This window comes from Macaca nemestrina, chromosome 7 (assembly GCF_043159975.1).
Source record: "Macaca nemestrina isolate mMacNem1 chromosome 7, mMacNem.hap1, whole genome shotgun sequence".
Lineage (NCBI taxonomy): Eukaryota > Metazoa > Chordata > Mammalia > Primates > Cercopithecidae > Macaca > Macaca nemestrina.
This window is the reverse complement of record NC_092131.1, coordinates 138,817,517-138,843,242: the sequence shown is the minus strand read 5'-3', so window position 1 is coordinate 138,843,242 and position 25,726 is coordinate 138,817,517. Positions and strand designations below refer to the sequence as shown.

The window sequence follows — 25,726 nt, the reverse complement described above, 5'->3', positions numbered from 1 at the left end:
GGTCGGTTTCCGCGGTGGCCATGACGGCGGCCGTGTTCTTCGGCTGCGCCTTCATTGCCTTCGGGCCTGCGCTCGCCCTCTATGTCTTCACCATCGCCACCGATCCATTGCGTGTCATCTTCCTCATCGCTGGGTGAGGCGGTCGCGTCGGGAAACCCGGACGCCGGGGCTCCCCTCCCCCGCCGGGGTTACCCGCGACCCTCGGCGCCCCCACCGCGCGGCTCGACCTTGTTGCGTTTCGGACGGGAGGAGGGTTGAGAGGGGGAGAGCGGAGATCCCGCTCCCCAAAGGCGCCTCGCCCTCTTAGGAAGAAGCGCACACTGGGGGTCTGGGCCTTTTGCCTGGGGCCCATGGCTAGGGTTTAGTGATCCGTGAAGCCACTAAAGTTGTATAAAAAAATTATGGATAAGTTCATATATGCATCGTCAGCATCCTTCATTTTCTGGAGAGGGAGTCCCTAATTTCCCTCAGATTCTCAAAAGCATCTGTAATCCCCAAAGGGTTAAGAACCATTGGCGTCTAGGATAGTAGTGCGCGACCTCTGCCAATTAGAATCACCTGTGGCCAGGTGCTTTAAAACATGCCGATGCCCACCCCCACCCCGATCCGTTGAATCAGAATGTCTAGGGGATGGGATTCGGGCTTCAGAAAAAAATTTTTTAAAGCTCCTTTTGAATGGTTCCGTTGTGCAGCCGAAGGTTGGAAACCTGTAAAAACACCGAAGCACCTGACTGTACATCTCCTTGTGGGAGCTTGATAAATACCGGACTGTGTTGTCCCATCCCAGTCATCACCTGGCTCTTCCTTGCACATACCACATCCCCCTCCCCTGATGAGTCTCTCTTGGCACCGCACTAGGCCAGTGATTCCCACTTTTCTGCGTTTCTTCACCTCCCACAAACGAAAGTGGTTCGTTGCATGTCATTTAAAAAACAATAGAGACTTGGGGAAAGGTCTGTAAAGCTTGCTATAATCATTAGAATCCCCAGGGGTGCTGTAAGACCTGGAGGGCTTGGATACTGATCCAGACCAGAACACAGGTTTTCAAGTTGAATTTTATACCAATCACTTTAATAGAGATGTAGATATTTTTCTGGAAAAGATACTCATCTTTGCAGATATCTGACCCGTAAATCCATAATTTCTTGTAAGTTTTTAGAATATGAAAATTGCAGTAATCAGTTGTATATTTTCTTGTTTTGGCTCTTCAGTGGGCAGAGCATTGATTAGAAAGAATAACAAATAACCAAGTTTCTAGCTAGACAGCCCTTGGCAGATAGAGTCTGCAAATGTACTTGCAAATAGCAGGGTCACTGAAAAAAGAGTAATTGTTGGGAAACCTCAACATTCCTCCTGGACATGTCTGTCTCACCAAGGAAAATGCACCGTTAAGAACAACTGATCAGAGCATCACTATGAGGACTTTTTTTTTTTTTTTCCTTATTAAAACGTCAAGAAACCTCTTCCTTCTTAAGCAGGTTTTTTTTTTTTTTTCCTGCTTTTAAACATTATTAATCCTGTACTGATGTTCACTTGTAACATTTTTTCCCCTGTTTTTCAGAGCTTTCTTCTGGTTGGTGTCTCTACTGATTTCATCCCTTGTTTGGTTCATGGCAAGAGTCATTACTGACAACAAAGATGGACCCACACAGAAATATCTGCTCATCTTTGGAGCGTTTGTCTCTGTCTATATCCAAGAAATGTTCCGATTTGCATATTATAGACTCTTAAAGTAAGTTAAATACCTGCGTTACCTTTTTTTTCCCTAGTTAGATTTTAGTTATGATTTGGTCATTTGAAACATGAATATAAGTATTGTATTTGTGCCCTCGTACATAGTACTAAGCCAAGAGATTGGTACATTTCCAGCCTGAAAATATTGAGTGTTCTTTTATCTTGTGGAAATTTCTTCTTTCCTTCCTTTCTTTGTTTATTCAAAAAAATATTCCTTGAGAATCAATCCCGGACACTATCCTAGGTACTGGGGATACATCAGTGATTAAAAGACCGGGTCTCTGGCTTCATGGAGCTTATATTATAGTAGGAGGAGACAGACAATAAATGAATGAACAAGAAATACACCGTTAGGGTAGATAAGTGTCATGGAGACAAACAAGCTAGGGAAGCATTAAAACAACTACATAAATCATTCCAGTTTAGAGTGTATATATTCTATGTTCTCCTCTTTGCCACCACCTAAGATAATTCTTTTTTTTTTTTTTTTTTTTTTTCCGGAGACGGAGTTTTCATTCCTGTTGCCCAGGCTGGAGTGCAATGGCGCAATCTCGGCTCATGGCAACCTCCACCTCCCGGGTTCAAGGGATTCCCCTGCCTCAGCCTCCCAAGTAGCTGGAGTTACAGGCGTGTGCCATCACGCCCTGCTAATTTTTATAATTTTAGTAGAGATGGGGTTTCACCATGTTGGCCAGGCTGGTTTTGAACTCCTGACCTCAAGTGATCTGCCCAACTTGGCCTCCCAAAGTGTTAGGATTACAGGCGTGAGCCACCACGCCCGGCCAAGATAAATAATTCTTATGGAGACCATGCCTTCCATTATTTTGACTGTAGTAGGGGAAAACCGGAGTTCATTTTGTGATATTTCCGGTAGTTTTAAATCTATAATAGAAAATTACATTTTAAAAAACGCCTTGGGCTCCCTTGTTGGGCCAGAAAGTAGGTCTTCTCTAGGACTCATGAGGACCTCACATGAAACTGCTGGTTTGAAACACAGCTGGAACTTGGAACCATATTTCCTTTCAGGCAGTCATGAGATTGGCTTTGATTATGTAGTAAGACTTAGTAGAGTGATAAATGTGCTGTCTTTTTTCATTTCTACAAATGAAGTAATTAAGACTGTCCATGAATTTCATGGATATAACCAAGAGTAACCTCAACAACAACTCTTTTTCACAGGCTTCTGAGAACTTGTTCTTGCCAATATGCTAGGTTTTCTGTATTTGTTACTCTTTGCTTTTAATACCAGATACTGAATTCCCTTTTCATAATGAAGGAATTTAAATTAGAAATTGAAAACCAGGAAGCCATTGCTTAGAAGCAAAAATCATAGAAAAGTTTCAAAAATGAAATTCCCATTAGTACCTGGAAATATTACACGGGAGCAAATAAATATCAAAGGTAACATCGAAATTTCCATGTAATACAACATCCCTAACAGATGGACATCTAACTGTGTTTGTTTCTGGTATGTGGCAGTTACTACCATTCTATGATTTTAAGCTTAACCGTAGAATATTAATAAGGTAATCAAATCTACTTCCGCTGGGCTTGGTGGCTCATGCCTGTAACCCTAACACTTTGGGAAGGCAAGGTGGGACAATCGCTCGAGCTGAGGATTTCGAGACCAGCCTGGGCAATATGGCAAAACCCTGTGTTTACAACAAATATAAAGATTAACTGGGCATAGTGGTCCCAGCTCCTTGGGAGGTTGAGGTGGGAGGATCACTTGAACCCAGGAGGTGGAGGCTGCAGTGAGTTGTGATTGCACCACTGTGCTCCAGCCTGGGCAACAGACCCAGACCCTGTCTAAAAACAAAACCAAAACCTCCCCTCTTGTGACCTCTGCCCTACTCGAGTACCAAGTAAATGAAGCCTCTGCTGCATGGTTATCATTACCTCCTTTTCAGGGTTGAACAGTCCTCATTTCTTCCCCTGGACCTCAGCAGGCATGGTTGTGGCTTCCAAACCTTTCCAAAAGAAAGGCTGTTTGTTCTTTTGGATCAGTGAACGTGACACTTTTTGTCAGCGCCTGGTTTCTGCCTGTGCTCAGGACCCAGCATGGTGTTCTGCAGTGCGGTCTGAGTAGTGCCCCTGACTGGGCGCTGCAGTCTTCACAGCTCAACCTTACATTGCACCGGGTTTTCCTGTCAGTGACATCACTGGCTCATATGCATTTTCATACCATGGGTCTAATTTTGGGGGGGGAAAAAAAAAAACAGAAACAAACAAACAAAAACCCTTAATTTCTAATACAGAATTAAAGTTTAGGACTTGTATGTTCTAAAACCTGAATTACCAGAGTGACAAAATGAGTATGGGCTGTTCGTCACTCCCTTGCATCTTCATGGTTTCCACCTGAAATGGCAACATTTTCCTAGCACTAGCTTAGCGCTCCAAAGGTCTGTAGCTGAACATAGATCCACATTTTTGTTCCTCTTTTTTTTTTTAATTTTAATTTTTAAAATTTTCTTTTCACAGTGAGGAGCAAGGGTCCACTTTTTAACGAGGGCAGGAAAGGAGTAGGGCCACATGAGGAAGAAATTACAGCTGTCAGTCCTTAGGCTCGAATGCCAGGAAGTTCAGAGAAGCCTCTTTAGCCTCCTAGGGAAACCATGTTTGCTTTTCTGAAAGGACCTTTGGAAATTTGCAAATGGTAGGACAGACTTGTACTGACAGGTACGTTTGTTTCCATTTGCAAAATGCATCTTTTACAAGCCTTTAGAATATTCAAAATTTTCCCAGCAAATTTGAGCAATGTAGGATGTTATGTAGTTGTATTAAAACAATTTAAGAATTATGATGCTTTATTTATGACTGACATTTGTATGGATACGTTTACATTGCCCTTTTATGCTATATTACTTTCAAATATAGGGACTTTGGTTTAATCAATACTTTATCTCCATTGCCAAAGTAGGTCTTGAACTTTTAAATTTAAAGTGCTACCTCAGACTTTTGCTATCAGAATTTGGTGCCAAGATTAAAATGCAGAGAGTTTATACCAGTTTTTAGAAATATATGGAATTGTATCAAAATATTCATTGCAATCTAATAATAATTTTATTTCATGAGTTAGGCCTTAGTCACTTAATCTTACTAATCTTATTCTTACATGAATGAATAGAAACTTTCAGCCTGGAAAAGCCTGGCATAATGAGAAACTGGCATGTGTGGCAGCCCTTTCTACAGTAATTTCTTTTTAAATCCAAGTTATGTTGCTTAAAACATAATCATATTTTGCCAAAAACATACAGTTTAGGCAACTCAATGTTGCTTGAAGCTCCTGTATGTTGTCTAAAACAGACATTAGGATTTTTTCTGTTTGGATGGAAACTTTTGTAATTTAATTCAATTTTGTCTTAAAATGTTGATACCATAAATATTTTGTAATTTTAGAAAATCTTCCATGTATAGAAAAAACATTAGGATAACCATTGCTACAACTTTTAAGCAGCATGTCTATTTTCAAAACTTCCAAAAATGGTGTATTTAACTTGTATTCATACTCCTTTCTTTCTCTCATACACACATTCAAAAAAAGGATAGAATAGAAAAGAAAGATGGTATGATTTAGCAATAGTTTTTCAAAGTTTATATTTTTGAAATTTGAATTGTTTCTTTTTTGTTCTTGGGAACACAATAATAAATGCAAACAAAGAATTTTCCACTTCAGTAAAATGGAAGTGAACCCAGAAACTGATGATGTTTTGTGCTTTCTCACTTCCTGATGTTGACATTGAGAACTCTTAGTGCTGTTACTTTTCCTCCCACGTACTTCCCCAATATAGAATTAGGAAGTTTATTAAACTTTTGAATTTATTTATTTAATATATTTGTGATAGTAGTACTTTGCTATATCAAATAGCTGAAATCTTTGATTGATTCACTGATTGACACAGTCTCACTCTGTCACCCAGGCTAGAGTGCAGTGGCGCAATAATGGCTCACTGCAACTTCCGCCTCCGGGGCTCAATCTGTCCTCCCGCCCTCAGCCTCCTGAGTAGCTAGGACTATAAGTGCATGCCACCACACCCAGCTAATTGTATTTTTTTGGTAGAGACATAGTCTCCCTCTGTCACCCAGGCTGGTCTCAAACTCCTGAGCTCAAGCAACCCGCCCACCTCGGCCTCCCAAAATGCAGGTATTGCAGGTGTGAGGCACCATGCCCAGACAATTTATCTCTTAAATCGGGTTATTTGTCTTTTTATTATTGAGTTGTAAGAGTTCTGTAGATATAAGTCCTTTTTCAAATATGATTTGCAAGTATTTTCTCCCATCTGTGTTGTCTTTTCACTTTCTTGATAGTGTCCTTTATAGTATCAAAGTTTTTAATTTTGATGAGGTTCATCTGTTTACTTTTCCTTTTGTTGCTTGTGGTTTAGGTGTTTGTATTTGAGAAATCATTACTCAACCCATGGTCATGAAGACTTAACACCTATGTATTCTTCTAACAGTTTTATAGTTTTAGCTCTTACAGCTGGACTTTTCACTCATTTTAGTTTTTATATATGGTGTAAGTTAAGGGTCCACCCTCATTCTTTTGTATGTGATTATCTGGTTGTTCCATCACCATTTATTAAAAAGACCATCTTTCTTTCCTTGTTGAATCATCTTGCACTCTTGTTGAAAATCAATTGACTGTAAATATAAAGGTTTATTTCTGGACTGTCAATTTTATTCTGTTAATCTGTGTGTCTGCCCTTACACCAGTATCAGATGGTCTTGAATACTTTACTTTTGTAGTAAGTTTTGAAATAGAGAAGTGTAAGTCTTTTAACTTTGTTGTTGTTTTTTTTACAAAAAGCATTAGCAGTTGTTTGTGATCATTATGAAGGATTATATACTGTACATAATTGAATGTGCTATGTGTTTTTTTTTTTTTTAGACAGGGCCTCTCTCTCTGTTGCCCAGGCTAGAGTGCAGTGGTGCAGTCTCAGCTCACTGCAGCCTCCACCTCCTTGGTTCAAGCCATCCTCCCACCTCAGCCTCCCAGGTAGCTAGGACTATAGGCACACGCCACCACACCTGGCTCATTTTTGTATTTTTTATAGAGATGGGGATTCACCATGTTGCCCAGGCTGGTCTCAAACTCCTGGGCTCAAGTGACTTGTTTGCTTTCATCTCCCGAAATGCTAGGATTATAGGCGTGGACCACTGCACCTGGCCAGTATGTGCTATGCTTTTTTATGACTGGCAGTGCAGTAGGTTTGTTTACACCAATATCACCACAAACACAGGAGTGATGCGTTATGCTACGACATTATGACGTCCCTAGGCAATAGGGATTGTTTAGCTCCGTTAGAATGACGACTACCATCGTATGTGCAGAGATCATTGTTGACTGAAATGTTGCTATGCAACACGTAACTGTATTTTATTTTATTAACTTTTAGGTTGAAGGGTACACGTGCAGGTTTGTTACCTGGGTCCCTCCTCCCACTCTAGTCTCCACTAGGCCCCAGTGTCTGTGGTTCCCTTCTTCGTGTCCACATGGACACAAGTCTTTTATTTATTATTGAGGAATTTATAGAAAACAGAAATCCTCCCAAATTTTTTGATTCTACTCTATTGATATATTTGTTGACAGAGATTTTTACTATGTGTCCCATAAGCTTTAATTCGCTTTTAACAATATCACTATGAGGGGTAAGTTTATTTTATTTAGGAAAATTGGACATTTTAGTTGGTTACTGCTTCAGAGAAAGAAGATGGTCACTTAAATTTCTGGCTCATGTCCTCACTTCCAAACACTTCCGGATGGAGAGCACCAAAATGGCAGATGGTTTCTTTTGAGTCTAGAAAAGTACCCTCTTCCCCAGGCTTATTCCTATTTTGGTTGAATTCTATATTGCCTTAATGTAATCAATGATATTTATATTTTTGTAATGAATAAGCTGACTATAATGAATATCCATACCCTGAATTTAAAATAACATAATGCCCAGAAAATAAGTATGTTCTGGTTAATTTGTCTATTCTTAGAGTTAACCTGTCTTGTTTCAACATTTGCTAAAAAGTCATTTTCAAAATGTTTTGGTTCTTTTGTTGCCTTAAATATACTTTATAGTAAATATAATTTAAATATTCTTTGAGTCAGGATCTTACATTATTGCAGTTTTCTCACCAACAAGAATTGGTAATAGGGATGCTGGTAGAATTGACCAGCCACACCTAGCATGCCTAACATATCTGCGTGGCACTCATGGTAAGTTTATAAATTGGCCACAACAGAAGCATGCATAAGAGCACTCTGAAGATCATTTCTTTATTTTATTTTATTTTTTATAGAGACAGGGTCTCGCTGTGTAGCCCAGGCTGGTCTCGAACTCCTGGATGCAAGTGATCCTCCTACCTTGGCCTCCCAAAGTGCTGAGCCACCATGCTCAGCTGAAGATTATTTTCTCTTGAGCAGTATTCTGTTCTTTCATTCAAGGGTTCATTTATCTCCTATTCTGAGGGTAGCATTGTATTCTGCAAGATACAAAGAAAGTATAAGATCACTTTCTCCCTTGAAGCCTTATTTACATATTTGTGATAAAAAACAAATATGTAAAATGTTTTAGAATCAGAAGATCATATGATTAAATACTCATGTGAGAGTTCAGACCATCGGTATTATAGGATTTAAGAATAAAGAGAGATTAGTGATTACCAACCATTGGTAGAGGCAGCTTCTTTAACAAATTGCTGCCTGAAGTGGACTCTGAAGGATGAGTGTAGTTTAGGTTCTACAGAGTGGAAGGTACAAGGGAGGGTGGCGGAGCAAGTATAGTCCTGGTAGAAGATAGAACAAAGTGCCAAGAAAGCAGGAATAATGATAGAGTACTTTGGGAAGGGAAAAAAAAATCAGAGTGGTAGATCCCACAGGATATTGAATTAAATATTTGCCGAGTTCAGAAAGCAGTTGAAAGTGTTGTGGTTTTTATCTTTTTAAATTCAATTCCTGATGGCTTGTTTACTTATATTTTTCTTATTCTTTTATGCGAATGTCAAAAGGTAAAAATTAGTTGTTTATTTTGGTTGATTTTAGTTCATTGAAAATTTGCTGGGTTTTGTTTAAATAAATTATAGATTTAGAGTATAACCTGATGCAAAGCCTCAGTGAGTATCTGGGTTTGAAGTATCTTATTGGACTTTTCTGATATATTGCCCCCTTTTTTTTTCTTCTTAATTACATATGTGGTTTTATTTTAGAAAAGCCAGTGAGGGTTTGAAGAGTATAAACCCAGGTGAGACAGCGCCCTCTATGCGACTGCTGGCCTATGGTAAGTTAGAAACACATGGTTTCATTAAGGAAAACAAATCAGACTTGGCATAAAAGTCATTTGTATCTTTTGTATCTTTGTAGATTTCAAGTAGTTTTGTTATTACTGCCTTGGCCTATTGGTGTACAGAATTGCTTATTATCCCTGCCTTCCAGGTTCCTTTTGTAAATGAAAGTGATTACAAGTGACCCTTACCTGTATGTCCATTATATATTAACCAGGTTTGAAAGTTAGATTTTTAATGTGTATGTACCCTAACTAAGATTTTCTAAGTGATGAAACTGTTACTTTCTCCGAATCTTACTTTGGCTGTTCTAGGAGTAGTCTTCATATTAAAGCAGTTAATATCTCTGCATATTATACTTGGAGAATTATGTTTAAGATTGGATCCAGGTTCCCCAGTTGGACTCAGGAATACATCGTTCCCCTTTACACTCAATTTCGGTTCTAAGCCATCAAACTTGACTCTGAAGGCTCTGTTATCATTAAGTAAAGCCAGAGTTTTGGTGTTGTATCCTCTGTCTCAACTATTTCTTCTGTGCCTTTCTAGACCCTTTTCTCCCCTTTTTCATGACTCTGCTGCATTCAGCCATTCATTGCCTTTCCTCTTCCCCCTTCCCTCTCCGATTTGTCATTTAGCCAAGCACATGCCTTTCCAGAGCCAGCTGTCTGCTGCTTCAGGCAGAACATAAGCACCCTTTCCCCTCCAACACACTTTATATTAACTAGTCCTTGGAAATTTGACTTGAAATCTTGGCAGGAAAAGAGTTAACAGTGTTTTTCTTCCTGTTTAGTTTCTGGCTTGGGCTTTGGAATCATGAGTGGAGTATTTTCCTTTGTGAATACCCTATCTGACTCCTTGGGGCCAGGCACAGTCGGCATTCATGGAGATTCTCCTCAGTTCTTCCTTTATTCAGGTATGTCTCTCATAGCTGTCAACATTCAGGCTTCTAGTCTAAATGATCATTCTTATTGGGGTTCACTGGCTTAGGAATTCCAGTGAATAGGAATTTATGTTATGTCTTTTAAAGGCGAAATACCCTGAGGCACTGTGAAGTAAAAGACTTAATTTGGAAAATAAAAATTTTGGTTAGAGTGTTTTAGAATTTTAGAGTGGAATTTAGCTTGCGTTAAATTTATTTTTATTTTGCTGTACTAACAATGTTGCCGTATAGTTGAAATGTTAGAAGTGGATTTTTAAAGGCCATGTGCTCTTTTTGGTTTTTATGATTTTATGTTATCTTCAGTAGAAGCCCTAATCTGTAATTGTCATTGTGGTGCCTTTTGTGGGAATAGGCAGTATAATGTAATCTCGAAATTGAGAGGAAAAATGGGATAATAGATGATCATTTCATCCGAACGATGCAGCGAAAAGGACCGACTCATTTCAAATTGCTTTTTCATCCACGAGCTAAAAATTGTCATCATGATGCAGTGATCACAAATTTGAGAGTTGGCAGTGTACATAATTAATGTAGATTTCTTCTAAGTTCCACAAGAAGACTCTTTTAAAAATAGGGGGGAAACACCCACTGTATTTTTAGTCATTTCCACAACAGTTACGCCATTGAAATAACTGATTCACATCATGATTTGTACATTCTTTTAATAGTATCTATGCTAAAACTCCTCAGGGAGTTTACCCTGTAATACGGGAATAAGAGAAAAAAAAATGTGAGTAAGCATTCCAGTAACAGTTTAAGGTAATAATAGAAAAGATATAAAGAGGTATGACCGATTTTTAAAAAATTTCTCCAATAGTTTAGAGGCATGCTGAATGTCATAGTGATCCCCAAGCCCAATGCATGCTCATTCACCGTTCTCAGTAGACCTTTTGTTTCCATTTCAGTTCAGGCCTTGACATCTCCTCTCTGGCTTACCACCATCTGCCCTCAACTGGTTAGTCTTTCCTTAACACACTTTCCATGTGAATCCTGTATGCAACTACCAAACTAATCCTCCCTGTTACAAAAATGGTTTGCCTTTTCAGGACCTACAGGATAAAGTCAAGGCCCTTTAAATCTGGCTGCAAGTTAGAGGACAAGAAAGTGTGTTAATAGGTCGTACTTACTTAATGATGCTTCCAACATAGCAAATTATCTTTGTTTTGAACATTTCATCATTGGAATACTTCTGGCAAATGTGTTAAGGATTGATTATAGTGAGTGTTAGGTCTTTAAAACAAATGTAATATTAGTAAAGTCTGTTAGAACCAGATATACATTAATAAAACATAATTGTAAGGGATGTTAGTGCTACTATTTTGTTTTCTTTTTTCTTTCTTTTTCTTTTTTTTTTTTTTTTGAGGCAGAGTCTCACTCTCTTGCCCAGGCTGGAGTGCAGTGGCCAGATCTCAGCTCACTGCAAGCTCCGCCTCCCGGGTTCACGCCATTCTCTTGCCTCAGCCTCCCGAGTAGCTGGGACTACAGGCGCCCGCCACCTCGCCCGGCTGGTTTTTTGTATTTTTTAGTAGAGACGGGGTTTCACCGTGTTAGCCAGGATGGTCTCGAACTCCTGACCTCGTGATCCGCCTGTCTCGGCCTCCCAAAGTGCTGGGATTACAGGCTTGAGCCACCGCGCCCGGCTGTTTTCTGTGTTCTTATGCAGTTAACACACGGCTCTCCCTGCTACAGTTTTCTTTTGATATACAAGTTTTGCCAGCTTTGTTCGCTAGATGGTGCTAATTCCCTTTAGTGACCTAGGCTGTTTTCGTAAGACATTTGAAATGATTCTTTTGGTAGTAAAAGAAAGATTTGGTACCAGTTTGGGGACTGTATTTGTAATTTCTAGGAATTAAAGGAAAAATTCAATATTCAATAAGCTATCTTAATGTCTTTAGCCAAGTTAGGATGGCAGACTGGCTATGTTATAAATTTGTATCTATAGAATGAAAGAACAGTGTTTTTTATCATGTGCGAGTTTCTTACTGTTACAACATCATTCTTTGAAGCATAAACTTTGAAGAAATTAATTTGTATTACATTTAAAAATAAGATCCCCAAATTTATATTTATTGTATTTATGTTGTTTGTAACTACTTGTAATTACCATTTATTTAGATACAAGTCATTTTTGCCAGGTAAATCTGTAACTTTATATGTTTAGCATACTCCATTACAAATGCCTAAATGATACTCAGAATAAATAAGGAATATAGGGTCACTATTTACAGATTGAGCATTTTTAATCCCAAACTCCAAAATCCAAAAATGCTCCAATGTCCAAAACTTCCTTCACCGACACGAAGCCACAAGTAGGAAATTTCATACCTGATCTTATGCGCTGGATCACGGTCAGAACAAGAAAAAACTGTTCCATGCAGAAAATTATTTAAAATATTGTGTAAAATTATCTTCAGCCTATGTATATCAGGTATATATAAATGTAAATGAATTTCATGTTTTGGCCAGGTGTGGTGGCTCATGCCTGTAATCGCAACACTTTGGGAAGCCAAGGCAGGAGAATCATTTGAGCTCAGGAGTTTGAGACCAGCCTGGGCAATATAGCCAGACCTTGTCTCTACTAAAAATTAAAAAATTTAGCTGGGTGTGGTGGCGCACACCCGTAGTCCCAGCTACTCAGGAGGCCGAGGTGGGAGAATCACTTGAGCCCGAGAGGTTGAGACTGCAGTGAGCTGTGATCATCCCACTGCAATCCAGCCTGAGTAACAGAGGGACACCCTGTTTCAAGAGGAAAAAAGAAAAAAGAATTTTATGTTTAAACTTGAGTCTTATCCCCTAAATATCTTGTTATATATCTATATACACACAAATATTTGAAAATTTGAAACACTTCTGGTCCCAAACATTTCAGATGAGGGATATTCAATCTGTAGTATGTATCTATCTGTACTAGTGTGTGTTAATAAGATCCATACTGTATGAAACCTGTATGTACATAGGCTCTTATGTTACAAATAGGCATAGTTTATAAATAATGTTTATGTATAGGTTACTTCTTTTTTTTATTTGTGGTTATGTTGTAGGCTAGCATTACATTTTACTAGAATCATTACCATTTCTTGGTAATTTTGTATAGAGACAAAAGTATGGGAATTGGAATCCTAGGTTTGAATCTTATCCTGGCTCATTAATTTAGTACTTTGGGCAAGCCCGTTTGATTATTGAATCACTCATTCCATAAATCATTATTAAGTGTTTTTAGTCTAAAGGAGTTACACCAAGCTATGAAAATAGAGCCCAGTTACCATGCATAACGTCCATTCATAATGGGGAATAAAGACCAACAGCTCATTACAATAAAGCATGATCAATGCTACAGTGAAATGAGGAAGAGCCATGGGGCACAAAGGACAGGCTCTAACCCATGCTCCTAGGCCACAGTACCTTGCCTTTGCAGCATTTATCACAGGCGTGATTAAGTACTGGTATAGTTATTTGTTGAATGTCTTTTCTCTCCAGTCAGGTGCTAAGCCATGCAAGTGCAAGGACGACATCTGTATTGTTTACTGCTGTGTCCCCGGCATCTTGTGGAGTCCTTTGTTTCTAGATGGCACTCAATAAATAACTTACAGAAAAATGAAGGCCAGGCGCAGCTTATGGAGGAAGTGCCATAATGAGTAGAGATTTACTTAAAGGGTGAATAATAGCTAGGCAGGCAAAGAAAGGGGTTGTCAGGAAAAGATGTTCCAGGCAGAGGGACGAGGCCTCTTTGCTCCAGGCTGGGAGGTAAGAGCAGTGTTGTTCACAGGGCAAAGGAAGTCTTGTCCTGCCATCTAATCTTCAATTTCCTGATCTTTCAGGAAGGGCAGAAATAATGCCTAGCTCAGAGTTGTTGAGAATTAAATGAAATTAATTTAGAGAATATGTATTTAAGTGCTTTATAAACTCTAAAGTGGCCTAAGGATATTATTAAGGTGGAGAATTTAGCACTTGAGATGAGAAAACAGAATTCAGAGAAAAGATAATGTTTCTAGTATTATATAGAATCTGGGTTTTTCATTCTGAATTACCTCCCTTATGCTTTAGAAGAAAAAATGTCTTTAGCTAGTACCCCCGTCTCTACTAAAAAATACAAAAAACTAGCCGGGCGAGGTGGCGGGCGCCTGTAGTCCCAGCTACTGGGGAGGCTGAGGCAGGAGAATGGTGTAAACCCGGGAGGCGGAGCTTGCAGTGAGCTGAGATCCGGCCACTGCACTCCAGCCTGGGCGGCAGAGCGAGACTCCGTCTCAAAAAAAAAAAAAAAAAAAAAAAAAGAAAAAGAACAGCTGACCATTTTATTTTTAAAAATTCCCCAGACCATTTCATTTCTATTATATTTTCTAGATAGTGCACTTAAAACCTAGGCAAGGTTTTAAACTTTTTAGCCACTAAACCTTTCACTAGGGAAAACCAATACGGGTCAGACTACGTGTGGAGTGTTGTATTGTTCCATGCATTGTGATTTAACCGGAATACTGAAGAAGTAAAATTCATATAGAAAGAATGTTGTCAGTGTGGTAGAAGATCTAGAAGCCACAGCCTATGGGATATGATTGAAGAAAGAAAAATACTGAGCTTGAAGAAAATAAAAGAGGAACGTGGGAGATTGTTTTTGTCCCTGTTTGTCGTTTTCTGTGATAATACATCCACACACATGCCTGGTCTCATGGTGGCTGGAGTGTGTTCTTTTCCACCCCTTGACTTTGAGCTCAGTCATGTGACTGGAATTGGCCAATTAGTGGATATGATGTAAGTTAGAGGCTTAAAAAGTATTTGCATGATTGGACCTTCCTTCTTGGACTCTGGTGCCATGAGAAGAACATACCTTGGAAAGTTTATGTCCGCTTAGCCTGGACCCTTGAATGAATACACCCAGAGCCACACAGGGCCCAACCCAGGAGCTTGCAGCGGAGTTTTCCAGCTGAGCCCAGCCTTTATCAGCAATGCACAGTCAGCCTTTAGACCTGGGAGCATGAGAATAAATTTTTGTTATTGTAACCCAATGCAATTTTTACTTTTTGTTCACTGTTCTATTCATAATATTTTAAGAATAATCTCTACAGGGTGGCAGTTTGTGAAAGTTTAGACTCTTGACTGAAAGCTCTTTGTAAGCAAGGCTATCTCAATACGTACATTTCCAAATTCCAAAGTGGTAGAGAAAGTATAACATCTCTTAATGATACAGAAAAAATGATTAACAGTAGATTGTAACCTGCAATTCTTATCCTTTTATGATTTCATTAGAATCTTAATGTCTTATAAGTTGTCACAGCTAACTGCTACTGTTTATGATATAGTGATACTCGATATGCTGTATATATCATCGAATATGTATTTTTCATTATCTGCTTTCTCTTCTCTCTCTCTCTCTTTTTTCTAAGAGACAAGGTCTTGCTCTGTCACTCAGGCTGGAATGCAGTGTTAATGACCTTGGCTCACTATAGCCTTGAACTCCTGGGCTCAAGTGTTCCTCCCACTCAGCCTCCCAAGTAGCTAGGACCACAGGCATGTGCTGCTATGCCCAGCTAATTTTTGTATTTTTTGTGGAGATGAGGGTCTCCTTATGTTGCTCAGGCAAGTCCCAAACTCCTGGCCTCAAGCAGTCCTCCTGCCTCAGCCTCCCAAAGTGCTGGGATTATAGGGTGTGAGCCACCACGCCTGGCTTGTTTGCTTTATATCAATAGTGTAAGTCTTTCCTTCAAGCTGCTCAAATAACTAAGAATAGAAAATTGTACTTTTTGGAATGCACTTTCGTTAAATAGATATGACCTATCATAGACTCTAGCAGCTTGTGATACATCATGAAATGTGCACACCACAGGCGTCGGTCTTCAGGCAGTGTGGAAGCAGGCAGCTCGGTGTATTGCTTCACAGCCTCTGGCTGAAAGAATGACATGGGCTGGGGCTGTAAGACTTGATGGCTCTCCTAGGTATATTTCAGGCCACCCGAAATCACTGATCTCTCTTTCCACGGATGAATGGCTAGGCTCTGCTGACTCCCTTTTGGTGCAGTTGAATGACTTGCCCTTCTCCATTCTCTGTAGACCTTGTTTCTTCTTCATGGGTAAAATGGCCCTTATTTTCATCAGCCACTGCTGCCTTTACTTTTATTTATTTATTTTGTTTTATTTTACTTTTTTTTTTTACTGAGACCGAGTCTCACTCTGTCACCCAGGCTGGAGTGCAGTGGTGTGGTCTCGGCTCACTGCAACCTCTGTCACCCAGGTTCAAGTGATTCTCATGCCCCAGCCTCCCCAGTAGCTGGGATTACAGGTGCCTGCCACCACACCTGGCTAATTTTTTGTATTTTTAGTAGAGACGGGGTTTCACCATGTTGGCCAGGCTGTTCTTGAACTCCTGACCTCAGGTGATCCTCCTGCCTCAGCCTCCCAAAGTGCTGAGATTACAGGCGTGAGCCACCGCACCTGGCCTATTTGTTTTTCTTCTTTTTTTTTTTTTTTTTTTGAGACGGAGTCTTGTTCTGTTGCCCAGGCTAGAGTGCAGTGGCGCGATCTTGGCTCACCACAACCTCCGTCTCCTGGGTTCAAGCAATTCTCCTGCCTCAGCCTTCTGAATAGCTGGGATTACAGGTGCATGCCACCTTGCGCAGCTAATTTTTATATTTTTAGTAGAGACGGGGTTTCGCCATGTTGGCCAGGCTGTTCTTGAACTCCTGACCTCAGGTGATCCTCCTGCCTCAGCCTCCCAAAGTGCTGAGATTACAGGTGTGAGCCACCGCACCTGGCCTATTTTTTTTTTCTTCTTCTTTTTTTTTTTTTTTTTTTTGAGACGGAGTCTTGTTCTATTGCCCAACCTAGAGTGCAGTGGCGCGATCTTGGCTCACCACAATCTCCGTCTCCTGGGTTCAAAAATTCTCCTGCCTCAGCCTTCTGAGTAGCTGGGATTACAGGTGCATGCCACCTTGCACAGCTAATTTTTGTATTTTTAGTAGAGACAGGGTTTCGCCATGTTGGTCAGGCTTTTCTCGAACTCCTGACCTCATGATCCACTCGCCTCGGCCTTCCAAAGTGCGGCCTATTTATTTATGTTTTGAGACAGGGTCTTGCTCTGTCGCCCAGGCTGGAGTCAGGTGGTATGATCATGGCTCACTGCAGCCTCGACCTCTGAGACTCAAACAATCCTTCCACTTCAGCCTCCCAAGTAGCTGGGACCACAGGCACGTGCCACTAAACTCAGCTAATTTTTTTTTTCCTGTAGAGATGGGGTCTCACTATGTTGTCCAGGCTGGTCTTGAACTCCTGGGCTCAAGTGATCCTCCTGCCTCAACCTCCCGAAATGCTGTACCTAGCCACTGCTGCTTTTAATTTTTGGTGTTTTGGAGGTTTTGTTTCTTATTCTTCAATGAATTTCACAGACTTTTTTTTTTTTTTGTAGCCATGATGAGCAGGATACTGTATTACAGGTTACTGTCCTGTAAATATGATTGCATGAGACAAAAGTCACATTTTAAAAACATCATCCAGTATGATATCACTCTTCATTCAGCCTCACAGGAATATATATTTTATTCATTACATCTAACATTTATAATTTGAAAGGGAAAAAAAACCCACTATTTCCAACTTTATTGCTCAGTCTGGCCCTCCCCAGCAACCTCAGCTTGATCCCCTGCAGCTCCATGGCTATGCTGAGAAGTTGGGCTGGGAATCCCAGCATTTATCAACTTACTCCATGCCCACTTCTTACCGAAGATGCTCTTTAGTACCGGGACCACTTGTACCAGTTCCCTTTTCTACCTTTCCACAGCTCTGCTAAAGAGAGTCATTCTGCATTGCCCCGCTTCTAGGGGAATCATTCATACTATAACATATTTCACTTACTGTGCAGTGTTCTAACACTATTTCCTGGAAACAAACTTATTTGCATAAATGTTTGGAAATCTCTTATTTCTTTGGAGGAATTAATCAACTTTGAGGTTTACTTTTAATGGGTAGATTTATTGGATTTTACTGCCTTTTATCGTTATTCTAAACCCTCACCAAAGACTTACACTTGAATATTTTTCTTGAGATCAAAGTCCTTTGTTTCAGGTGGTAAGCTACCTTTTCACCTCTAGTGGGACTTTTTCCCTACATTCAAAGGAACAACAATTTTTTTTTTTTGGGGGGATGGAGTCTTACTGTGTCACTCAGGCTGGAGTGCAGTGGCACGATCTTGGCTCACTGCCAGCTCCGCCTCCTGGGTTCACGCCATTCTCTCGCCTCAGCCTCCTGAGCAGCTGGGACTACAGGCGCCCACCACCACGCCCAGCTAATTTTTTGTATTTTTCAGTAGAGACAGGGTTTCACCGTGCTAGCCAGGATGGTCTCTTATCTCCTGACTTCGTGATCCGCCCGCCTCGGCCTCCCAGAGTGCTGGGATTACAGGCATGAGCCATGGAACAACAATTTTAAATACTGCTGACTTCTTATCAGAAGTTCTGGAAGGCAGTGGAATAAGATCTTTAAAATGGTACACTCCTGCACCCTTCCTCATCTCAGTTGATGGAATTCCATCCTTCCAGGTGCTCAGTTATTTCTTAGAATATTTCCTGATTCTTCACCTTTCCTCTCATAACTCGCATCCAATCCGACTATAAACCTTACCTGCAATTTCCATTTAAATCTTCATCCAAGGTCTTATGGGCTTAGTTTTGCTTTATAAATGGCATAGATCAGGTTTGAGAGCTTGTTTGGAGCAAACATTTAAAGAAATGGTAAATCTGATTTTGCTGAAACTATTCTAGGCCAGAGACAAACATAGAAATTAATTAGTTTTGTGAAGTCAATGAAGCATTAATAGAAAGTAATAGAATCCCGAGAGCCTGTATGCATTGCCGGCTGCCTGAAGGCAGGTCCCCCATTAGGGGGTTATACTCCAGGCTGCCTTGGACCTCATGATCCCAATGGCAGCTCTAGCCTATGAGTTTAGGCCTGTTTGTTGTTGTTGTTGTTGTTGTTGTTTTGCAGCATTTTTGTGACAGTAGCTGGCTGCTGCAGGGAGTTTCAAATGTTTTTTAATGTGCTACGTATAGGAAAAAAGAGTTGACTTGTGTTTCTTCAAAGAGCCTTCTCAGGATCAGTGAGCAGGGGTTAGAGCAGGGTTTCTCAACCTCACCACTATTGACATCTGGGGTCAGATGATTCTTGGTTGGGAGCTGACGTGTGTTGTGGGGTGTTTAACAGCATCCCTGGCCTCTGTCCACTAGATGCCAGAAGCACCCCGTCCCCGAGTGGTGATAACCCAAAATGTCTACAGACGTTGACATATTCCCCCTATGGGCCAAATCATCCCAGTTGAAAATCACTACTGAGTTAAAGCAGATTTGGGTTCAGTTTAAGAAGGAACTTTCTCATAGTGGCCATTTAATGAAGCGAGATTGGAAGTATTTAAAGTGGCCCATGTGGGTTTTCTTCATTGCGTAGAGGACGAGATCAGACAACTTCTAGCAAACCTCCCAAGGCGGACTCCACAGTGATGAGCTAATTTGAGGCGTGTTTCATCATTCTCCAGCATTTTCTAGGGGGACTTTAACATTAAAATAGTATCTTAGAGAAGGTTATTTGATTAGTAGTCTATATCTATATTACAATAAATCAGGCCACAGAATTCTCTTACATTCTTTAAAACAAAAATGTTAAATCCCCATTAGGGAAAGTCATTTTCTTTTTTTTTTTTTTTTTTTTTTTTTTTTTTGAGATGGAGTCTCGCTCTGTCACCCAGGCTGGAGTGCGGTGGCCGGACCTCTGCTCACTGCAAGCTCCGCCTCCTGGGTTTACGCCATTCTCCTGCCTCAGCCTCCCGAGTAGCTGGGACTACAGGCGCTCGCCACCTCACCCGGCTAGTTTTTTGTATTTTTTTTTAGTAGAGACGGGGTTTCACTGTGTTAGCCAGGATGGTCTCGATCTCCTGACCTCGTGATCCGCCCGTCTCGGCCTCCCAAAGTGCTGGGATTACAGGCTTGAGCCACCGCGCCCGGCCGGAAAGTCATTTTCAAAAGCATTGGTTCAGCCCTGGGGCCCGACTCCCACTCGTGCCAGCTGACTGGGGGATCTCTCAAGCGTTTAGCGAGTTTCTGTGGCCAGGATGGATGGAGGAGCGTCTCCTGCTTCACGGAACCCTGAAGCCCCTGACCTTTCTCCTACTTAGAAAAAGAAGCCAAAAGCCCGTTGATCTTCGCATCCTGCCTCTGGGCAGCTGCGGCTGAGCTTTGGCCTGGGAAGTCCTCCTTTGTCTGTGGCTGCCACCACCCAGCAGCAGCCTTTGGCTGGCTTTGACCTAGGTAGAGATCCCCTGCCCGTGTTAGGGAAGCCAGGTGATGGCAATTTCTGTGCTGGCAGGAAGCCGGTATTAGACGCAATTGCTGTCGTAGGCCATTAGCTTTGCAAGGACAGAAAAATAGGTATCAGGAATGAGGGAAAGGAACACGTGCGAAAATGAAGGTACTTATGAATCTGTGTGTTAGAGCATTTGGGGTATATTCAGGAAGGGTGAAGGAGCCAAATAGTGTTGTTTCTTTTTTTTTTTTTTTTTTGAGACAGAGTCTCTCTGTCGCCCAGGCTGGAATGCAGTGGTGCCATCTCGGCTCACTGCAACCTCTGCCTCCTGGCTCAAGCGATTCTCCAGCCTCAGCATCCCAAGTAGCTGGGACTACAGGCGTGTGCCACTACGCCTGGCTAACTTTTTGTATTTATAGGAGAGATGGCGTTTCACCATGTTAGCCAGGATGGTCTCGATCCACCCGCCTCAGCCTCTCAAAGTGCTGGGATTACAGGCGTGAGCCACCCCGCCTGGCCCGTGAGAGGATTTTTAAATGAACTGTAGGCCTTGACTATAGGAGCATACACTTCTCTCCCCACTCTGTATTGGTCACAAAGAAAGAACATCCAATTGGAAAAGGCAATCAGGTTTTATTCCCTGGCCAGAGAACAGAGAAGGTGAGCTCTTGTGCTAAATGTACTTTCTCCCCCAAGCAATGGAAGTCATAGGGGGACTAGATGTGGGGCGGGAAAGGAATGTTAGCATGTGCGGGATGGGACTCCGGACGTTCAAGACTATTCATGAACATACGCCTTCATATGTTACATGTACACGAAATGGCAGGGATTTTCTTTCAGGGGAGGGAGTTTTAGCATTGCAAAGATATGCTGATAATCTAAAGGCAAATAGGAGTCACCTGTTCCAGTTTGTGCTGGTTTTGCGAGGTCTTCCTCTGGTATCTGGTCAGGGGTCAAGAAGCTCTGGTGCCATCTCGCGCCATCTCGTTTCTTTAAGCAGCTAAGCCTATAGATGAAGGAACTAAAGAAAAACAGTTAAAAAAAAGAAAACAATAACAAAAACTAAGGACCTTTCCCGGTTATTTCATCAGGGCTGCCCTGGTAACATCAATATTCAGAAAGAATGGCAAACATAAGCTGCCAAACAGATGACACCTTAATGGTGTCATTGCTTTCTCTTGACATTTGTCATCTAGATTCTGAAAAACCCTTAGAGTATGAATACTTTATGATTTTTTAAAAAATCAGTGTTTCCATTTGTGTCAGTTTCTGCCTTGATCTTTTCTGACACAAAAACTTTAAAACCTAAACTGTACTCCTGGGCGTCTTCAGTGGTCTCAGCTCCCCGCCATCACCAAGCATCTGTCTCCAGGAAGCCTTCCCTTTCCAGGGTCACCACCGGGATTAAAATACATCGCTTTAGCTTCATCTGCCGTAGCGTCAAAACTTTGGAAACTATTTCTCTTCTACTTTAGTTAAAATATCTACCACCGTTTACTGAAATGATTACACTTTTACACCAGATATAACAGCTTTCTTTCCTCTAATCACAAGTTACGTCTTTAAATATTGTTTTGCATGTTTTAGAATTCCTATCAATGAAATAATACACATTTTTCCCACAATACGGTTTTCTTTTCTACATAACATTAGATTCTTGAGATCATTTATATTGTAGACCATATAGTATTCCACTGTGTGACTAGAGCATGATTTATTTATCCATTCTAGTAATGATGGACATATTTCATTATTACAGACAGTGCTGACTTAAACATATATATGCTTCTTGTGCAGATGTGTACGTGTCTGTAGAGCAATGCCTCTGAAACAACCATGTCTCAGAATCATCTGCAGGGCTGTTTAAACACGGATTGCTGGGCTCCCACCCCATTGTTTCTGATTCAGGAAGTATGGGGTGGGTCCCCATAATTTGGAGTTCTCACAAGTTCCCAGGTGCAGGTGATCTATTAATTTCAGAACTAATTGCTTCAGAGTGTAGCTCTAGCTGCAGAATTGCTGGAGTGAAATAGGGAATGCAAATTCCACTTTAATTTGTGATGCTAGACTGTTTTCCTATCAGCAGTATGAAACAGAGTGTCAGACTTGAATTTTTGCCAACCTGGTGGGTGTTAATGGTTTCTTATTATGTGGCTGAAAGAGGAAATCTAGGTGCCTTTTTGTTTTCCATGTTAAACTTCGCAGAATATATAGGGCTTGCCCACTTTAAATAAAGACTGTTATCCAGCACACAGGATACACAAACGACACACACACAGAGATAGTGTTCCCCAGAAAAACCTGGTGGTGCTGATCAAGTTCAGTGCCAGTTGCTTAAGAAACATCGTAGATAATTACTGTGATTTTAAATATTTTTCTTTTCTTTCTTTTTTTTTTTTTTTTTTTGCTCTGTTGCCCAGGCTGGAGTACAGTGGCATGATTTCAGCTCACTGCAACCTCCGCCTCCCAGGTTCAAGTAATTCTCCTGCCTCAGCCTCCCTAGTAGCTGGGATTACAGGCATGTGCCACCACGCCTGGCTAATTTTTGTATTTTTAGTAGAGATGGGGTTTCACCATGTTGGCCAGGCTGGTCTCGAACTCCTGACCTCAAGTGATCTGCCTGCCTCGGCCTCCCAAAGTGCTGGGATTACAGACTTGAGCCACAGCGCCTGGCCATGATTTTAATATTTTTCCATTGGCCTTTTTCAAAAGGATCCGAGGGAAAATTCCACTTTAGTGAGGAGTCTTGTTTAAACAGAAGATACTCCTTTTCATTCATGTCTCTCTTTACTCATGCAGAAGGCTCATTGGGAAAAAGCGGGCTGGACATCACAATCATTTTATTGCATTCCTCGGGGAAGCTGCCTGAAAGCCAGATCTCAGTTGACCTTTTATTGAACAGGTTTACATTCTAGACAAGAAGCTGTAGCAGTCAGTCCCCTGTTCCGCAGTGTTGCTTTTTGAGTGGGCAAACGCGTGTCAAGGCCCTGTTTCCGTCAGGAGGTGTTAAACTCTCTCGCTGAGGTGTGGTGGACACCCTGAGAGTCCGTGCACATGCCAGGGCCCTCCGTGGCTCTGCTGTCCGCAGAAGTGACACTCATGGTCGGCTGTCTTTCAGCTTTCATGACGCTGGTCATCATCTTGCTGCACGTGTTCTGGGGCATTGTATTTTTTGACGGCTGTGAGAAGAAAAAGTGGTGCCTCCTCCTCATAGTTCTCCTGACCCATCTGCTGGTGTCAGCCCAGGTGAGTGTTGCCGCCGTGCTCAGACTGTACTTCGGAACTCAAGTCTGTGTATCTAAAATGGTAAATTCTGCTCTAGATGAAGTGCACGCTCATGAGAACATGAGGAAATTCAGAAAAGCTGTTTAAGGGAATGAATGAGTCATCTCGGTCTTACCACAGAAAGACCACCACTGTTCATTTTTTGGTAGGTCTTATTAAAAGATTTTTTTCCCCTGCTGTTTATTTGCAGTGATTCGTCTCTCCCTAACCTAGGTCAGTGTGGAAACTGTTCATTCTCTGTGACAGCTGCATGGAAAAGCTGCGTATTCCAGACTCGGCACCATCACCGGACCTTATTCCTAGCTCTCGTATAACACATGTCCTTGGCTAGCATATTTTATTTAATAGAGTTTTTCTCTCTCTCTCTTTCTAATTAGTGTTTGATAATCAAGGATAGGGCCTTATCTTATCAGTCTTTGTATCCTCAATTCGTGGCACCTAGTAGGTGGCCAGTAAATGTTGGTGAATATTGAAGAGTTGATACTATTCTTTTTAATGATCAAAAGGAAGGAACCTAGTGGTGGTGTAAGTCAGCATCGTGGTCACCCTTAGTGGGGACAGTGACTGGTGGTGGAACAGGGAGGCTGCTGGGGGCTGAGAATGTTTTGCTTTTCATCGAGGTGCTAGTTACACAGGTGTGTTCACACCATGAAAATAAGGTTGAGCAAGTCTTCAGATGTTTATTGGTCATTCGGATAATTCTTTTGAAGTGCCTGTTCGAATCCTATGTCTATCTATTGGATTAGCTTTTTCTTTTTGATTTTTATGAGTTCTTTATGTTTTCTGTAAAAAAAAAAATCTTTGGTCAGATGTGTGTATTGCAAATAACTTCTATGACGTGGTTTGTCTTTACATTCTCTTAATGTCTTTTGATGAACAAAAGTTCTTAATTTTATATAGTCTAATCAATTTTTCTCTTTATGGTTTCGCTTTTTGAGCTTTTTAATAACTATTAACTTAGCTGAATTTTAAGTTTTAAAATTTGTTCTATTTTTCTCATTTTGGGGTTGTAATTTTCTACAACAATCATGTACTGCTTTTGTAATTGTTTAAAACAGGAAAATGTTTTCTAAAGAAGAAAAGAACAATACAAAAGAGTGTAGCAGTCTGTAAAGTGAATTACAATTCAGTGGATTTGAGGTGTAGAATTATTGTGAAGAATAATCTAGAAAATGCTCAATGCCTGCCTTTCCCAAGAGGCGTCTTGAGAAGAGCAGTCTTTCTGCATAAGGTGCTACCTGTAAAATCTACCACTTTCTTGGGGCCTCGTTTGACTGCCCTAAAGAGATCACCTCGTTTTTATCCATCCTAGCCTCATCTCAATTATAATTATGCTGTCCTCGCATTCATCACAATTTGTAACTAATTCTTTCTTCATTTGTTTCCTGCCTCCCTTACTAGTACAGAACCTCCATTAGGATAGAGACTTGGGTCTCCCCAAGTTGTACCCAGTACCTCTCAGCATTCCATTAGTGTTCTTTAGATGAATACGCTTTTGGAACCCACAGCAATTGTGCAACTGAAAAAGACTCTATTTCCTCATGTTCCCTTGAATACTAAGGATTCATATTAAAGTAATTTGAACTTGTCTCACTTGTCTTGCAAATTCTAAGAACCAATTTCACACAAAAACGAATAGAAACTAGTTATATGACATGCATCTTGTATTGTATACTCCATTAGGTTCTGCCTAATGACTGACTTCTAGGGTTACCGTTTGAATACAGCAAAGCACGGGACCTGCAGTGTCTGTTGACCAGCTTAGTTCTACATGCCTTGGGGCCTTAACACATGACACACATCATATGTTTGGTGAAACCCACCCAAGTTCTTGAAAGTATTCCATGCTTCCCTTTATCTTTGGTTATTCCACATGTTTAATAAGCTTGCTGTTATTACCCCAGCTGATTTATTTTTCTTTTGCAGACCTTCATAAGTTCTTATTATGGAATAAACCTGGTGTCGGCATTTATAATCCTGGTGCTCATGGGCACCTGGGCATTCTTTGTTGCGGGAGGCAGCTGCCGAAGCCTGAAACTCTGCCTCCTCTGCCAAGACAAGGACTTTCTTCTTTACAACCAGCGCTCCAGATAACCTCTGGGAACCAGCACTTCCCACACTGCAGACTCCATCTTTAGAGGAAGCACAACTGTGCCTTTTTCTAAAAATCCCTTTTTTCTGGTGGAATTGAGAAAGAAATAAAACTATCCAGATGCAAGTT

General features: G+C 40.9%; 1 protein-coding gene across 2 annotated transcripts; it reads left to right on the top strand.

Moving 5' to 3' along the window:
- On the top strand, positions 1 to 25,721 carry LOC105488954 (aph-1 homolog B, gamma-secretase subunit). 2 transcript variants are annotated; one of them, XM_011753500.3, is made up of 6 exons: positions 1 to 133; positions 1,562 to 1,732; positions 8,932 to 9,002; positions 9,797 to 9,919; positions 23,339 to 23,466; positions 25,432 to 25,721. In XM_011753500.3, exons 1-6 carry the CDS (start codon positions 21 to 23, stop codon positions 25,597 to 25,599), a joined length of 774 nt encoding a protein of 257 aa, XP_011751802.1. In that variant the 5' UTR covers positions 1 to 20; the 3' UTR covers positions 25,600 to 25,721. The 2 variants fall into 2 exon arrangements, with proteins under 2 accessions (XP_011751802.1, XP_011751810.2); XM_011753508.3 differs by lacking the exon at positions 23,339 to 23,466.
- The last annotated feature ends 5 nt before the right edge of the window (positions 25,722 to 25,726 follow it).